The sequence below is a fragment of the Theropithecus gelada genome, chromosome 15 (genome assembly GCF_003255815.1).
Source record: "Theropithecus gelada isolate Dixy chromosome 15, Tgel_1.0, whole genome shotgun sequence".
Lineage (NCBI taxonomy): Eukaryota > Metazoa > Chordata > Mammalia > Primates > Cercopithecidae > Theropithecus > Theropithecus gelada.
Genome location: NC_037683.1, coordinates 4,600,421 through 4,614,356, shown reverse-complemented (window position 1 = coordinate 4,614,356; position 13,936 = coordinate 4,600,421). Strand labels below are relative to the sequence as shown.

The window sequence follows — 13,936 nt, the reverse complement described above, 5'->3', positions numbered from 1 at the left end:
TCAGGTAAGGAATCAATAAAAATTGACTGGATAAATGAGAGAATTTAGCACAAAATTCATTTTTTTGCAACACTTAATAGATAAAAGAAAACACTTAGGCTGGGTGTGACGGCTCACACCCATAATCTTGGCTTTTTGGGAGGCCGAGGTGAGAAAATCAATTGAGGCCAGGAGTTCAAGACCAAGCTGGGCAAAGTAGCAAGACCCCATCTCTACAAAAAATAAAAATTAGCTGGGTAGGGTGGCACGTGCCTGTAGTCTCAACTACTTGGGAGGCTGAGGCGGGAGGATTGCTTGAGTCCAGGACTGTGAGGCTGCAGTGAGCTAGGACTGGGCCACTGCACTCCAGCCTGGGTGACAGAGTGAGACCCTATCTCTTAAAAAAAAAAGAAAGAAAAGAAAACAGCCAAAGTGGGTCAAGTAGGAATTGTATGAGTCCTGTAGAAAACTGCAACACATTCAGGGAAAGAGGGGGAGAGGGACAAGCACTGGGAGAGAGAAAAGGAGCAGAAAAAAAAAAAACCAATCCAGAGCTTCCTCAATTCTGCCCCCACCCCTCCCCACTCCCCATATATCAGCTTCCCGGGGCCATGGCTTTTCCATTTGGTTTCCTCCCGGGCATCAAAAAGGCACAGAGTGGGCCCTCGCTAGGACTGTGGAGTGAGTGGAAGTGAATCTTACTGCAAAGCCGTCATGCAGAACCTGCTGCAAATGTGACTCTGAGAAGGACTCTGAAGAGGTGAGGTGACACGAGGTCCTGAGGGTGGCCCCTAATCCAAGAGGACGGGGTCCCCAAGGAGAAGAGGGAGAGACCGCTGGGATGAGCGTGCAGAGGCCTCAGGAGGAACCAATGACCTCCCGCACCACATCTCCAACTTCCAGCCTCAGAACCGTGAGAAAGGAGATTTCAGTTGAGGCAGCCGGGTCTGGGGCCTGAGCCACAGTGCTCACGGCAGCCTGAGCCAACCAGGACAGAGCGACAGAGCGAGGGCAGGGACCCAACAACGGGAGGAACAGAGCGAGGGGAGGGACAGAACAAGGGGAGGAATGGAGCAGGGCAGGGACCCAACAAGGGGAGGAATGGAGCTAGGGGAGGGGTGGAGCGAGGGGAGGGACGGAGGGAAGGCAGAGACTGAGGGAGGGCAGGGATGGAGGGAGGGGAGGGATGTGCTCGCCCAGAGGCCCCATGCCTGGCAGAAGAAAACACTCAGTAAACGGGAGCTATTTTATTTTCTCTCAGAATGCAAGGCCCCATCACTTCTCCCTGACTCAGCCTTCTGATCACCAGCCTGGGACACCCGCTGCACGGTCAGCTGTCCAGGGGCCGCCCTGCACCCACACCTGCCTGCCACCCCCAGGGGGCCAGAAGCAGCAGGGAGGGCTGCGTGAGGAGGGTGGGGCCGGCTCAGGCAAGGGGTCCCTCCTGGGGACTCGGCTGTCATACCAGTGAATGGGGGCAAGGCCAGGACAGATGGGCATGGTCCAGCCTGCACGTCTGGGACAAGAAGGCTCGGCCCAAGGGAGAGGTTCCCGGTGTTGGAAGCTCCTGGAGAAGGGGGCATTTTCGCCCTGCCCATCGGGTCTGCCTCCCAGCAGCCTCAGCGGGGGCGAAGGCTGGCCAGGGTCCGGTCTGCAGGAAGGGTGGGAGACCCAGGGGCTGGCCTGAGAAGCAGAAAGTCATTGCTTAGGAGCTGGGTGCTGCCCAAACAGAAACGTGGACTCTGGCATCAGACCGAGCTGCGCAGGGGTCACGTGTGGCCTTGGACGAGTCACTTCACGTATCGCAGCCTCAGTTTCCACCTCTAGAAAATGGGCTGTTTCCTGACCGGGCACTGGCCAGAGCTGTAAGGGGATTTCTGTTCTCTCTCATGGTCCTGTGGCAGGAGCTCCAGCAGCCACTGTGGACCATGAGGCGGCCACAAGGAGGGAAGGGCATGCTGAGGACGGAAGATCAGGGAGGAGGAGCCTCTGAGGATGGAAAATCAGGGAGGAGCCTCTGAGGATGGCGGATCAGGAAGAAGGAGCCTGTGAGGACGAGGGATCAGGGAGGAGCCTCTGAGGATGGGGGATCAGGGAGGAGCCTCTGAGGACGGGGAATCAGGAAGGGGGAGCCTCTGAGGACAAGGGATCAGGGAGGAGCCGCCTCTGAGGACGGTGGATCAGGGAGGAGCCTCTGAGGATGGGGGATCAGGAAGGAGGAGCCTCTGAGGATGGGGAATCAGGAAGGAGCCTCTGAGGATGGGGAATCAGGGAGGAGGAGCCTCTGAGGACGGCGGATCAGAAAGGAGGAGCCTCTGAGGACGGGGGATCAGGGAGGAGCCTCTGAGGATGGGGGATTGGGAAGGAGGAGCCTCTGAGGATGAGGGATCAGGGAGGAGCCTCTGAGGACGGAGGATCAGAAAGGAGGAGCCTCTGAGGACAGGGGATCAGGAAGGAGGATCCCCCTGAGGCCGGGGGATCAGGGAGCGGGGAGCCAGGGTTCCTGCTGGCTCAGGGACCAGGGCAAGGCAAAGGAGCCTAGTGCTGCTGCCTCTGGACAGTCCTCCATGAGGGGAAGGAGAAATAAATCTCTCGTTTTCTATTTTGGTTTTCTCCATCATACACCACAGAACCCACCAAAACGGAGAGGTTTTTTTTCTTTTTCTTTTTTTTTTTTTTACATTCAGGGTCTTGCTCTGTTGCCCAGGCTGGAGTGCAGTGGTGCAATCACAGCTCACTGCAGCTTCCACCTCCTGGGCTCAAGTGGTTCTCCCACCTCACCCTCTCGAGAAGCTGGGACCAGAGATGTGCACCACCATGCCCAACTATTAAAAAAGAAGTGTTGTAGAGACAGTGTCTCGCTATGTTGCCCTGGCTAGTCTCAATTCCCTGGGCTCAAGCCATCTTCCCACCTCAGCTTCCCACCTCAGTCTCCCACCTCAGCCTACCAAAGTGCTAGAATGACAAATGTGTGCCACTGCACTGAGGCTATTTTTATCTTCAATATACGTGTAAAGAAACAGGGACTCAGGAGGTACCCAACTGATGGGGCAGGAATTACAGTCCCGTTTGTATGCCTGATGCCACCTGGAGAATTCCAGGGCACCGCATGGGAAACCCGTGGTGCTGTGCCAGCCAGGAGGTGGCCGTGGCACCATTACCTCCTTCTCTCTCAGACCCTGCTGAGGTTGGGCCATGCTGAGATCCAAGCAACCCAGTCAGACAGACCCTGCTGGACTTAGGTGGAGGAATCCAGCCATTCCCTCCATCCCTGGCACGAAAGGCTGACCACTCTTGCAGAAAAGAACTCAGGTTTATTTGCAAGTAAAAACCATGGTCCGAAAAAAACCCATTGGCAAATGTACAGTTTGTGTCCATTTGGGGTTGCCGCCAGCTCGGGGGGAGGGGGGCCCAGATCCCTCACCCACATGCATCGGGCTCCCACATGTTCACAGCTAATCTCAGGCCCCTGCAGTTTAGCCCCCCGCAGAGGACACCCCGTCTCCTGCTGAAAACCATCAGACATCCCGGCTGCTCCCAGCCCTCCAACCCTCCTGCCTTAGTGCAGTGCAAAAACCAAACCAAACCAAATACAAATCTCAAAACACACACACACAAAACAAACAAATTCACAAAAAGTCAGGGCTCTAAATTATTTTTTCTCAGTGTCCTTTGTGATCATGATGACTTATTCGTCAACAAACTAAAATATACATCATTTTCTTGCTATTATAAAATCTCTTATTATTCACAGATATATAACGGGAGATTTGGATGAAATAATTACAAACTTTTTTCCCCTTAAAAAACAAACAAGCCAAAAAAACACAACACAACAAAAACCCCAAAACCAAAAGACAAGATCTTTCTGACGACAGTAAACACAGGGGCTGCCGGCTTCCTCCCCTCCATCCTCGGCACCTGCTGGACTGTGGGGCACAAAGTGCTGGGTGTACCCCGACACGCAGGCCCCAGGGTGCTCTCTCCCAGGCCGACTCTTCACTTCCCCTGCCCTGCCTCCACCTCCCCTCATTTCCCAAGCCTTTGTGGAAGGCCACTCTCTCCTCCTGCCGCTCCCCATCCCCGTGACTCCTCCCACCTCTTCCCTACGCCCCAGAGGCATACGGCTCAGAGGCCACAAGGCCAAACTCAGAAGGAGCCCCCAGGTCCCCAGCGCCACCCACAGCAGAGATCAGCCTCCCCCACACCCAACCTGGGCCGGGCACCTCCCACAGGCTGTGCAGCTGGCCAGAGGGATAAGGGGCTATAGGAAGCCCAGGTCTCAACAGAGGCTTTGGCAAGGAGCTGGGAGGGAGACACGGCTGCCAGGTCCCATGCAACATCAGGGTAGAGAAACCAGGGTCTGGCTAACCTAGCCGGAGGTCAAAGGCCGGGAGTCGTGGCTGGGGGAGGTAATGGGGTAGAGCCACCCCCAAGAGCACTTACTTTGAGTTGCCCAAGGCCCAGTTTGAAGGCTGCAGGGACCCTTGGAAGGAAGCCCTGCCAGGGGCTGGAACCAACCTCTCATGCCAAAGCTGGGCAGACCCTCAGGGACCACCCTGCAGGAGAGCAGAGGGGCCTCCTGGAGAAGGACCTGGCAGGGATCTAGAGAGGGGAAATCCCTGTTTTCTTCCCTGCCCCTTTCAGGGTTTTTACAAAAGATGTGCTGACCTGGCAGCAGGGCCACGGCCAGGCAGACACCTTCCCAGGACTCCAGAAAGGGCCCCTCAGAGAGAGGGCAGGAAACAGTACCACTGACCAGGGAGCAGGGTTGGAATTTCACCATTCCAAAGGCCCCTCCCAAGAGAGGGGCCTGCCCTGTGGGGTCTGGGTGTGCCCCTGGCATGGAGGGGAGTGGGGGAGTCAGGGAAGTCTGGGGAGTCAGAGTGGCTGCAGAGGGCCACTGCGGTGCTCTCCTCCTGCGCCCTAGCACAGTGGGGCAAGTGAGCCTGGCTCTGGTCCCATCTGCTTCCCGAGGCCTGACACCTCCCCCTGAGAGCAGCAGGAAAAGACAGGCAAGGCTGAGTCCAGGGGCTAAGCAGAGGGGCTAGGGGCAGGTCCCCTCTGCTGTCCCTAGCCCTTCCTGGGACAGCATTTGCTGTTCAAACCTAGGCTCCTGACCGCCATCTCAGTTGGACGGGGCCAGGCAATGGGCTTCTGGCCTCGGCTGCTACCCAGACCCTGGCTTGCAGTGCTGCTGGTGCCCCCTCCTCTGTGCTCTGGGTGGGGCGAGCCCAGGTTTCCTCTATGTACAATAGCATACCCAGTGATGGGTCGCCGAGGGCAGGCTGACAGTGAAACGGTTCGAGTTTAGGATTCTCAACACCCTCCCCATCCCTGTGGGTGGTGGAAGACTGGGAGGTTGGTATTTCCCCTCTGAGTCACAGAGGAGCTAGAGACAGACTTCAGGGCTGGAGTGACTCTCCCAAGAAAATCTGTGCGTCTTGTCCACGTTCCTGCCGTCACTGGATGCCCTCCTCTTCTACGTACGTTGAAGGAAACCAGCCAATCTGAAAAAGATGGCAGGATCGTGTCTGTGTGTGTGTGTGTGTGTGTGTGTGTGTAAGCAGGTGTGTGCATGTCTGTGTTGGGGTAGGGGCAAGCAGAGACTCAAAAAGAGGGGGGGTCCTTCGGAAGTCCACAGTTCTCAGCAAGGCCTGCAATTCAGAAGGACCTGGTGGAACCATTGCCCAGGAATAAAAGTAACCCAGAAAAACACCACCCTTGGCCAATTTAAGATGTTCTGCCCACCCTCAACCTGCCAGTCAGAAAAAAAATAAATTCTCCAGAGGAAAAGAACATCACCCAGAACAGCTACAGTTTTTTTCTTAATACACAAGCTTGGCATTCAGTCAGAACAAAATGACAAAAACCAATAGAAAAAGCAGGCAGTAGAAATTAACTCACAGGTATTGAGGTCATCTGTCAGGGGAGATAAATAACTCCAATTTGTATGTTTAAGAAAACGGATGAAAAGGCAGACAATTTTACCAGAGAACCTAAATCAGAAATCAAATAGAAATCCTAGAACTGAAAAATATAATGAATGAAATGAAGAATCCAATAGAGGGATTTAGACAAAGCAGAAGAGAAGATGCATAAACTGTAAGACAGGTCACTAGAAAGTGACTAGATAGAAAACCAGAGAGAAAAAAGGACGAAAAACACATAAAATTGTGGGAATAATATGAGGCCATGGAAAAAGTTCTAACATCCATGTGAATGAAGTCCGACAAGGAGAAAAGAGAGAAAACGGAACAGATATGCTGTCTGCAGATATTATTCTGGCTGAGAAATTTCCAAAAGTGATGGACATCAAGCCACAGGTTCAAAAAAAATCTCTGCAAATCCTAAGCAGAATAAAGAAAGAGAAATCACACCTAGGCACATTATAGTAAAACGAACCTGAAACTTCAAAATGAACTTAACATGAACTCAAAACTTCAAATGAACTTCAAAAATGAACTCAAAACAACTCACAGAAAGGAACTAGGTCTCCTTGGAAAAATGACTGATTCCTGGGGAAAAATGAATAAGTACAAGAGAAAAGAAAGTTTTCCTTACAGTAGAATGCCAGCTAATATCTATAGATAGTCGAAAAAAATCACTATTTTTTCAGCCACAATAGAAATAATAGAACAGATAAAATTCATCAAGGGAAGATAAAACTAGTACATGAAAGTTTGAAGAGGAACAGGATATTTACCTAACTTCAAAGTATTACCCTACAAATTTCTTGCTAATGACAGGTAACAGTTAACTTCACAGTAGAAGAACATAGCAAATATAATGTTAGACACATGATTAAAGTTAATGTCACAAATAATGAGACAAACTGGTATAATTCATCTCCTAACAGGACACTATGGCACTGAGAAAGTGCCAATGTCCCCATTGTGGTGTTCCCAATGCCACCTCAATCTAATCATGAAGAAACATCAAAGTCAAATTGAGAGATATACTATAAAAATAGTTGGCTGAAACTCTTCAAAAACGTACAAGTCATGTAAGGCAGAGAAAAGCTGAGGAATATTCTAGATTAAAGAGAGTTAAGGATCACAGCAGTTCATGATCCCGGATTGGATCCAGGACCAGGAGAAAAGAGCTAGAGAAGACATGATTGGGATGACTGGTAAGATTTGAATAGGGACAGTGACTTAGATAATTGTATTATATCAAAGGGGAATGTCCTTGGTCTTAGGAAATACTTAGGGGTAAGGAAATATGATTTCTGCAATTTACTCTCAAATGAGTTAGAGAGAAATAGACAAATACACACACACACACACACACACACACAGTGCAAATGGTAACGCAAACGGGGCAAAACATTCACAATTGGTAAATCTGGGCAGGTTACTCCCACTTTTAAGATGAAATTTTGAAAATTTATGTTTGAAATTTTGTTTCAAAATTATAAGTTACAAACATTTTACAATGTGAATATTTAAAAAGAAAGTGAAATAAGGATGTTTTTAGATTCAACAAAAACTGAGACTTCATTAATAGCAGATAAACTTTTAAAAATATGAAAGAGAGGGGATGTCAGCCAGCAGAGAAATGGTCTTGGGTGGAAATACAATAACGCAGGAGGAAATGGGGAGCCCTCGGAACGGTAAACACAGGGTAAATCTAAATGAGCACAACTGCCTAAAACAAAAACAATGTCTCCTAAGGTTTGAATATATATAGAATTAAGATACATGATGACACTTGCACAAAAGTTGGAAGGAAAATGGATACAATCAAAAGTTGCAAGGTCCTTCCTTGCATTGCCTGGGAAATAGTAAAAAAAGTACTCATTTAAGGGAATCTCTGGTGTAAGGTTACCACTTAAGAAAAAAAGTGTGTAACTAACAAACCAATGTAGGGCAGGGGAAGTAGAATTAAAAATATATTAATTCAAAAGTAGGCAAGAGAGAAGAAAAGAGGAGTAGATGTGACAAATAGAAAATAAAGTCAGATTACTTATTTAAACCCAAATAGCTCAGGAATTACATTAAATGTAAATGGACTACATATGCCTATTAAAAGTCAAAGACTGTCAGATCAGACTGGCTTCCCCAACTATTTATAAGAGACCCATTTTAAATATAAGGAAAAAGACAAGTTTAAGTAGTATGAGAGAAAATAATATGCCACACAAAGCACTAATCCCAAGAAAGCTGGTGTCACTACAACAGCAGATAAAGGAGATTACAGCAAGAATAAATGCCAGAGAAAAGAAGAGATGTTTCATAATGATAACAGGGTCAAATTGACAGGAATTATCTAGTAATACTCAAACTAGTTGTTCTAAAACTTAATGCTGTATAGAAAATACCTGGATCTGGGAAAGGGCCCAGGTAAGTGCTTATTATATTACAGCTCCAGACACTTTTAATGCCAATCACACAAGGACCACTTTGAAAACAAGTGGTCCCAGCCCTCTAGGTGGGCTACCTACGCCTCAGTAGCCTTGACACTTCTGCAAGGCAGTTGGGTAAAAACTGGATCAGACTTGAGGGCCTCCAAGGGGCAGACTGCCTGATAGGTGAAGGCAGAGCGGCTCCTGCCCCTGGACAATGGAAGTGTCAGCACTGGGAGTCAAGGTTAACTGGCCCTCTGCAGCCCCATGCACTTGCCCTGTGCACCTGCAGCTCAAAGAGGAAGCTGGGCATTTTCTAATTGGTGGCACACGGAGCTCTGGTGCTTGGATGGATATGTACTGAGAGACATGGGCCAAAGCTAGAGGTAGAGATGGGGTGTTGGGATGAAGAGGCCATGGACTTATGCAGAATCTTAGGGTGCCCAGGGCACTCTTAAGCCCACCTGGCACTTGGGAAAGTGTGAAGGGATAGAGGTGGGTAGGGACACAGTGTGTCCCTACTGCCTCACCAAGGCATAGATGGGGCCTTAGAGAATGGCAGGAGGAGCCCAGAAAGGACACCGTGTCCTCCTCAGTCCTGTGACCTCCCTTCCTGCAAACAGAGCTTGGGGAATTACAAGTAATTTGAAGAGTGCAGCTGTGAGGGCAGCCCAGAATAAAAATGGAACAGGGTGGAGGGTCCTAGGAGCTTGGATCCAGATCAGACCTCTGTAGCCAATTCCTGGGCTATGAGACCTTGGGTTCGTGGTAAACATCTGGAGCCTCAGTTTCCCCCTGTGAACGCCAGCCTTCTGGGCTGCTGTGAGGATGAAGGAGATTGCAGAGGGTGCCTGGGACAGGGCCAGGGGTGTGGACATAGCTGTGGTGCTAGTCTGCCTGAGTCTGACCAGGTGGGGGCTGCAGCGAGGCCAGCCCCGCGCCCTCAGGGTAGGGCCACTCACCCGTCCATTGGTCTCGCCCTTCCACCAGCCCTGGTCCCCGCCGATGCGGCTGTAGATCCTCACCACGTCACCCTCCCGCAGCGAAAGCTCTCTCATGTCTCGGGCAGCAAAGTTGTACCTGGCCACAGCCGTGCCGATGACGCGGGGCGTGAACACTGTTGAGGGAGATGGGCAGCATCACACAGCAGCAGTAGGGGCCCAACCAGGGATCGAGGAGGCCCTTGGGCCAAGCTGGGTCTCTCCCCTGGGCCTAGAACCTTGCTCTGTACCCAGAGAAGAAGAATGTCAAGCATCCAGGCTCTGGAGGGACACATTGGCCTCCAATCCCAAGCCCTCTTGCCCCCTGGGTCTGGGGACACAGCACATCCAAATCCCTGCAATGAGGATGCTCTTAGGGACACGAGCAGGTGCCCAGGCTTTGAGCATCATCATTCCAGCGGTCCCCCAATTCCAGAGCCCAAATCCAACCAGCAACCCAGTGGAACCAGCTTGGCCCAGACGCAGAATCCTGATAGACAGGTGTCAATGACCATGGCTGAGGGCGAAACACACACAGCTGCTGGGAAGGGACTTTGACTCTGGCAGCTGAAAGCCATGAGGTCAGGGCTGACTAAAACCCCCTCCTCCCTGCACCCAAGTCCCACAGCTCCTCCTCTTGGCCACCTGTTTTGTTACCAGAGGCAAAGCTCTTGATGAACAAGGAGGAATGACAGTGGCCGGGGCTGGGGAAGTGGCCATCAGGGTGGGCGTGTCCACAGGGGGTGGGTGGTGACAAGGGTGGGACCAAGCCTGACGTGTCCTCAGGTGCCTGCAGCAGCCTCTGCCCAGGCTCTCCAGCCCCTTCCTCCCCGCCACCCTGTGCCAGACTGCGGACAACTGTGGCCATGTCAGGCAGGGCTGTGGGGCCAGCGAGCAGCTCCGTGCTGGGTCTCCCAAGGCAGCTGCCACAGGCCCGGTCCCCCCACGCCCTGGGGAGCAGCGGTACCTGACCAGAAGGGAGCGGAGGGGCCCTGAGAAGCAAAGCTGAGGCCCTGAGGACCGAGAAAAGAAAAGTTGTAGGAAGCACAGGAAGCTGCAAAGAGGCGAGAGAGAACGTGAGGCGGGCAGCAGGGCATCCATGCACAGTCACGGTGGGCACAGCTACAGGCTGGGGGGCATGGGGCGGGGCAGGCCCTTTGGCAGGAAAGGCCCTATAGGGCGCAAAGGAGGCAGGGGGCAGTGTGGGTTGTCAAGCCCCGCCAGGCACAGGCGCCGCTCGGCCACACCTGAGCTACCCTGGAGCCGATCTCTGCACCTGTGTCCTCGAGAGCAAATGGGGACCACTTCCTCGCATGCCCTCGTCTGGCACCCAGCAGGTGCTCATTAAGGCCAGCTGTTCCTTTCCTGTCCAGCTCAGCCTGTGTGGGACCCAAGGCCCTGCAGGTCCCTGCGGGCTGGAGGATGTGGGGTGACTCCGCACAGAGTCCTGAGCGGGAAGCCGCATGCTCTGGGCCTGCCCCTGCTCCTGATTCCATGTGGCCTTCCCTGTTCTGGGTTGAGGAGTCCAATCTGCAAACAGGCTGCCTCTCACAGAGGAGACCCAGGGCCTGGGCACAGACAGGGATCTGGGAACGGGTGGGCCTGCCCTTTTCTCTCCTACCAGTGATAGCTCCATGTGCAGGGGTCTCTGCCTAGATCTGGCCCCTCCAACCCCCACTGGTCTCTGGATGAAGGAGCCAAGACAGAGGAGCAATTCTGAGCAGGTGCAGAGCCCCGCCTGTCACGTGGCCCAGGAGATGCCACATGATAGCATCTGTGACAGCTGGGGGCGTGGGCGGGGGGCTGGGGCTATGTTCCCAAGGGTGGGACTCCTGGCCTGGGTCTGTGAGGGCAGGATCTGGGTCCTGAGAAATGGGCTAGGGCAGACCCCTCCGAGGAGTGCCGGTGTGCTGGCTGGGCTGGGGCGTTACCTGGGGACCGGCTGGAGGCCCTGGAGGCCGAGCGTTCGCGGGACTTGTAGGGGTACTTGAGTGTGGTGTCCAGCTGCTTGAAGCTCTCCTTGAGTGAGTGGCACTGGTAGTACTCCACCAACTCCTGCAGGGCATACACACTCACTGACAGCTGCTGCCACCTCCGGAAGTCCTCCCGCAGTGACCTGGCCTCCCTCTCCCACCTCCTGGTTCATGTGGGGGAGACGAGCTTCCTGGACTCCTCAGAACTCCCCACTTCCCCCCCAGCCCATGGTGGGTGGTCAGTACCTCGAAGGTACCAGCAACTCCCCCAAAAAATTTCTAGAGAAAATAATCTGCAAAAGATGCCAAAAGACGGACCAGCACGGACGCTGACGGCCAACAGCTTTTATAATAGAAAAATGGAAACTCTGTATCCAGCACTTGGGGCAAGCTTCTAGAAATAACAGGATCTCCAAGTGACAGAGAGCCACGCGGCCATCCGTCAGGCAAAGATTCACTGATGGTCAATGTGTGTGGCCTTGAAAACTCGACTAAAAATCAGCTGGGGTATTGCCATTATTATGTATATAATGTAAAGCACACCTAAGCTGCGTGTAGAAAGGTCCTGAGGACTCACTGAGGTGCGAACACTGGTTTCCGCTTTTGTTTTTTCTGGAGGTGGGGATGGGATATTATGGAATTTTTTTTTTTTTTTTTTTTTGAGACGGAGTCTCACTCTGTCACCCAGGCTGAAGTGCGGTGGCGCGATCTCGGCTCACTGCAACCTCCGCCTCCTGGGTTCAAACAATTCTCGTGCCTCAGCTTCCCAAGTAATGGGGACTACAGGCATGTGCCACCATGCCCGGCTAATTTTTGTATTTTTTGTAGACATGGGGTTTCGCCATGTTGGCCAGGCTGGTCTCGAACTCCTGACCTCAAGTGATTCGCCCACCTCGGCCTCCCAAAGTGCTGGGATTACGGGCATGGGCCACTATGCCCAGCCTGAGATTATGGATTTCTGCTTGTCCTTGTGCTTTTCTGCGGCCATAGTGGGGAAGCTAAGAGCTTGGGGGCTCTAGTCAGGAGTTCTCAATATATACAACTTTTGTAATTAAGAAAAGAAAATGTAGGCATAACTTTAAAATCATTTCAAGAACTATGCCTGTAACTGCATTCCGGCTGGGACGGAGGGTGGGGGTGAGTCAGGGAAGGAGTTGTTTGAAGCCATACATGTATAATGGGGCTACCCAGCCAGGCCCCAGCTGGAAGCCCTACTGGGCGTCAGTTTCTGCTCTCGCAGGAGGATGGGCACGAGAGGAATCTGGGGATGCTGGTGGCCTGGGCTGCCCCCACCCCACCCCTGCACTGTCCACCAGGGTCAACCACCTTGCCCAGGCTTTGGGGGTCAGAAGTCCCAATTCAGGAGGCTGTGGCACAGCTCTAGCTGTCCTAGTGCCTTGAAAACCAGTTCCCTAAATCTTTCCCACACTGGGAAGAATCAATCCTCACAGGAAATATGGCCACTTGCTCAGGGCCGGGAGGAAGCAGCTGTTCCCCGTGGCTGGGGATGGGAGCCGGCTGGAGCCACGAGTCACCTACCAGGAGGCTGTCGAATTTCTTGGCTTCTGTGATGTGGATCCAGTTGTCCTTCTCCACCACTTTGATGTGTTTCACTTCATCGTTGAACCTGGGCAAACACATGGCCCTGGTGGTCACTGCATGAGGGCCACATGGCCCCAGCCCCCTCGGCAGCCAGGCTCATTCTGTGTTTGCTGCACCAAAGCCCCTCTTTCCCAGCTCCTAGGGCCACTCCCTGTCAGCCCTGTCCTACCCCAGCCCTTCGGGCCACCTGCCTGCCTGCCCTCCTTGCTCACTTGGGGCCCAGAACCTGGCTGCTCAGCTCTCCACCTCTCCTGGCCTCCAGCCCTGCTGAGGCCTCCTATCCTGGGCTTCTGCTCATTTGCTTTTCGGCACCAGGAGTCTCTCCTCCTCCCTGTGGAGCCCTGACATCTCCTGACATCCTTCCCTGCATGTCCACTTGGCCGGCCAGGCCTCGGGCCTGCTTCTCACAGGTGCCAAGCACAAGCCTGTCTGGGCCTCGGCACCAGCTGCTGCCCCTGCCAGACTCTCACCTCCTTCTGTTCTCAAGGCCCCCTTATGTTCTCAGGCCTCAATTCAAATGTGACCTTACAGAGCAGCCCCCATACCCCTCCCCTGAATGCCACCCACCCCCTTGCCAGACACAGACATCACAAGAAAACTACAGCCCAATGTCCCTAATGACTATGGAGGCAGAAATCCTTAGCAAGCAGTTGGCAAACCAAATCTCTCTCCCATACCGTCAGGCGGTGTTTAACCACAGAGACCTGTCCTGAGAGATGCAGGTAGGCGCTTCCGTCACTGCACGAACGCCACGGAGTGCATTTATATAAGCCTGGACGGCAGAGCACTTACATAAGCCTGGACAGCCAGACCTAGGCTGGATGGCAGAGCCTACTGCACACCCCACACCTAGGCTGGATGGCAGAGCCTACTGCACACCCCACACCTAGGCTGGATGGCAGAGCCTATTGCTCCCAGGCTACAGACCTACTGAATACCGTAGGCAGTTGTAACATGAGGTCAGCATAGAAAAGGTATGGTAAAAACACAGTAGAAAAGATAAAAAACAGGACAGCCGTATGGGGTGCTTATCATGACTGGAGCTTGCAGGCCTG

The 13,936-nt window shown here is 52.7% G+C and overlaps 1 protein-coding gene across 3 annotated transcripts in view; it reads right to left on the bottom strand.

Moving 5' to 3' along the window:
* Positions 1-3,271: 3,271 nt before the first annotated feature.
* VAV2 (vav guanine nucleotide exchange factor 2) overlaps positions 3,272-13,936 on the bottom strand; it is a 234,561-nt gene continuing 223,896 nt past the window's right edge. For 2 of the 3 annotated variants that reach the window (XM_025360220.1, XM_025360221.1), the window contains 5 exons: positions 12,819-12,906; positions 11,238-11,361; positions 10,274-10,360; positions 9,289-9,443; positions 3,272-5,489 (listed from right to left, as the gene is read on the bottom strand). In XM_025360220.1, the coding sequence (XP_025216005.1) occupies positions 5,442-5,489; positions 9,289-9,443; positions 10,274-10,360; positions 11,238-11,361; positions 12,819-12,906 (502 nt within the window). In that variant the 3' untranslated portion in view covers positions 3,272-5,441. The remainder of the gene's footprint in view (positions 5,490-9,288; positions 9,444-10,273; positions 10,361-11,237; positions 11,362-12,818; positions 12,907-13,936) is intronic. The other variant, XM_025360222.1, reaches the window with a different exon arrangement.